The sequence below is a fragment of the Nelusetta ayraudi genome, unplaced genomic scaffold, assembly GCF_046127955.1.
Source record: "Nelusetta ayraudi isolate G7.1 ecotype Tasmania unplaced genomic scaffold, CSIRO-AGI_Nayr_v1 ptg000151l, whole genome shotgun sequence".
NCBI lineage: Eukaryota > Metazoa > Chordata > Actinopteri > Tetraodontiformes > Monacanthidae > Nelusetta > Nelusetta ayraudi.
Genome location: NW_027466201.1, coordinates 2716193 through 2719324, shown reverse-complemented (window position 1 = coordinate 2719324; position 3132 = coordinate 2716193). Strand labels below are relative to the sequence as shown.

The 3132-nt window shown below is 44.7% G+C and overlaps 1 protein-coding gene across 1 annotated transcript; it reads right to left on the bottom strand.

Moving 5' to 3' along the window:
- Positions 1–690: 690 nt before the first annotated feature.
- LOC142879924 (alpha-1-antitrypsin homolog) lies at positions 691–2743 on the bottom strand. Its single transcript, XM_076013486.1, has 5 exons — positions 2639–2743; positions 1836–2499; positions 1384–1654; positions 1074–1221; positions 691–962 (listed from the first exon to the last, which is right to left on the bottom strand). The coding sequence occupies exons 2-5, from the start codon at positions 2488–2490 to the stop codon at positions 771–773; spliced, it is 1266 nt and encodes a 421-aa protein (XP_075869601.1). The 5' UTR covers positions 2491–2499; positions 2639–2743; the 3' UTR covers positions 691–770.
- Between the last annotated feature and the right edge of the window lie 389 nt (positions 2744–3132).

The window sequence follows — 3132 nt, the reverse complement described above, 5'->3', positions numbered from 1 at the left end:
AAAATCTTTATGCTCCCTCAGATATCCAGCAGTGGTTTTAATAATTCCCTATTTCCATTTGAAAATATTCTATTAAAAAATAACTAGTTTTTAATAACTAGTATTTTTCGCTGGTTGTGTTACACATCGGACAAGCACTTAGAGCGCTGCATTCAGCTTACCGTGATCTGTGAGGTCTGAGAGTTAAGTTGGTCTCTAATGGCGGCAGTGACTTCAGTTGAGGAGCCGTGCAAATTGATTGTTCTTTTTTCTCTGCAATCCGTTGAAACTTTGCCATTGATCTCAGCAGGTTAATGGTCATCTTGAACGCTCTTAATGCGTGGCTTCTCCCTGTGCTCTCGCTGGGAATGACCTCCAGTGCAGTAGCAAAGGTTTAGCACGGCGAGCGAGACACAATGTTTTTTTAATATTATTTTGAAGGAAAAATACTCCCATTGGCCTATGAGTTATTTACTCCTGGACTATGCTAGGTTGACATAAATGACTGACACGAAGAAGAAAAAAAGTTCATGGCAAGTCTTTATTTTGCTACCTATTCAAGACAGCAATAGCACAATAACCTAAAGATGAGGCAGATTTTTTTAAATGGGTTTGTCCACTAATGGTTGTGTCTTATACAAAATATTTTATGGCTTTTACAAACTCACACATGCTCACAGTTTATTGGTCCATTTCAGGTGAATTTGAGTAGTAAACCTTAGACGGGGTGAGGTTGAATTAAAATGAAAGAATAAAAATACAACAGAAGCCACTCATTTCCGCTAATGTTTTTACATTTCTGTGGGGTTGTTGATCTTGCCCATGAACAGAATGCTCATGGTGGTGTGCTCCCAGATGAAGATCATGAACGGCCTGTTAAGTTTCATGGTTCCTGGCAAGCTATTGGGCATGATCTCAATGACGGTGCTGGCAGCCGCCGTTGTTCCTGTCTCATCGACGCTCAGGGCAGCGCGATGCGAAACCTGGTGGTAGGAAAGAAGAGGTTGAAAATCAGTGTGCTATGCAAACCCTTACGTGCGTTGTTGAACATGTCCATACTCATTCATTATGTGGCACTGTTTAGCATGCCATACCTTTGAGATCTTGAGTCTTGCCTCTGTTGATATCCCAGAGAAATCAGCACTGTCACTATAAGCGTAATTCATGCCCAGTTCCTTCAGTGTGCTGTCCAGGGAGGCGTCGGCATTGATGGAAAACTTTGGCAGGAACAGATCCACAGAGCTGACAAGCAAAACATTGCCAGGGTCAAAATATTTTTGCATATGCAGTTACAGCTTGTTAATAAGGTTAACGGTAAAGATTACATTAAATCTGAACAGAATCAGGTGAACAGGCGGGCATCGTTAGAACACGTCAATCGGGAACTGAAACATCATCTCTTACTTTCTGCGGAGTGGTATGTGCCATTGTTTGAGGAGGCCCTTGTGGATTTTGCCCTCCAGCTCGCTCATCTTGCCCTCATCAGGCAGAACAATTATCATGGAGGTGTTGCTCTTGTAGGGCAGCCTGATCACTTTGCTGTGGATGTCGTAGTCATGGTAGAAATCAAATCGGCCGGTTCTTTTCATCATATCCACCTGGACCGTGGTGTTCTCGTCCACGTGGAAATCCTCCCTCTCTGTCAGATTGGCATCGAATGGCTTCACCCACTCTCCTGTTGACACACACAGATGAGAGGAAAGATAAAAGCAAAGCCCCAGCAACTTGTAAGATGTGCACAAAACCAAACCCTTTTCTATTGATTGGAAGACAAAAAAAGACAAAAGCCAATTGATGGTGGTATGTTTCTCAAAGTAGCCTATCATCGGATGATCGGTTCCCAATCTGGAACCTACCTTGGAAATAAATGTAGTTGATCAGAACCATGGTTGTTTCGGGGTCCAGGTCCTTCACTTGGTCTTGGATCATGTTATGCGTTTTGTTTTCAATGTATCTGTTGATCTCCTCAGCAGCAGAGGCAGGTTCGCTGAAGTTGACATCAAAGAGCTTTCCAGAGAACTGCCTCTCAACAATGGTCCGGTACGTTTCCAGAGTACTGAAGCCTTGTCTAACTGCCACTGCATTGCCAAGGGACAACGCTTGGTTGTCGTCACTGGACTGAATTATGGAGAAAAGATGAGCATAGGCTTCGTCGATCTGGTCCTGTTTGAGCTTGCCGTAGCCCTGTCCAAGTTTCATCTCATTATAGGTTTCTCCTCTGGCTCCTTTGGCCAGCATGGCCAGGGCTGAGGAGATGCCCAGGGGTGAGAAGAAAATGTTCTTCCCAGCATCGGTCTTGGCAGTCAGACTTTTGTAGACAGCAAGGGCGAAGTCAACATTATAGGAAGCAATCTTGTGGCAAGCCATGGTGTCATTGTGGTGGCCGTGGTGGTGGCCGTGGTGATGGCCGTGGTGGTCGTCATGGCCGTGGTGGTGACCATGAGCGTGGTTTGCTAAAGCCACAGCCAGCAGAAAGGCTGCAACTGTGCAACTAGCAATGAATCCCCGCATCTTTACAGCCTGTCCAGGACAGAGAAGGTTAGTCAGTCTCGACCGCTTTAAGTAAAATTATTATGGCTCAGTGCTCAATTGCATAATGCCTTGTTTTTGCAAGTGTAGGAAACACACGTGTATGCTTTTACAAAAGTGCCCCACTTACCCTGGGTGTCCTCTCTGCTGCAGGCAGTTCAGCAGTGATATCCTCCTTTATATCCAGGCTTGACAGGCAGCTGACAGTTTGTTTAAATATTTACCCTGCTTCTCTGATTTAACAGGTCATCCTATCTCGATAAATGCAATGCAACTCGCTCTGCTCATCTTTGGTAAGAAAATGAGTTGCTCTACACATGATTGCATCAGACGACACGGATGAGCTCAAGCCGACAGATCCTGCAGAGAGCTTTACACCAGCTGAGCCACACAGATGACGGAGGTAAACAAATAAATGAGATGTATAGCCCACTCCAAGTGAGACTGGAGACAATAAGGGCCATTAAATATGACAATTTCCTATGGTTTGCCAAGATCCTGCCAAGCAGGAGTCCATAGAAAGTCAAAAAATGAATTGTCTCCTTGTCTCTTGGCACTGAAGAAAAGACAAGGAGGCAGAGCTGGAGGTGGCAGAGATTAAAATGTTCAGTTTCTGTTCGGAAG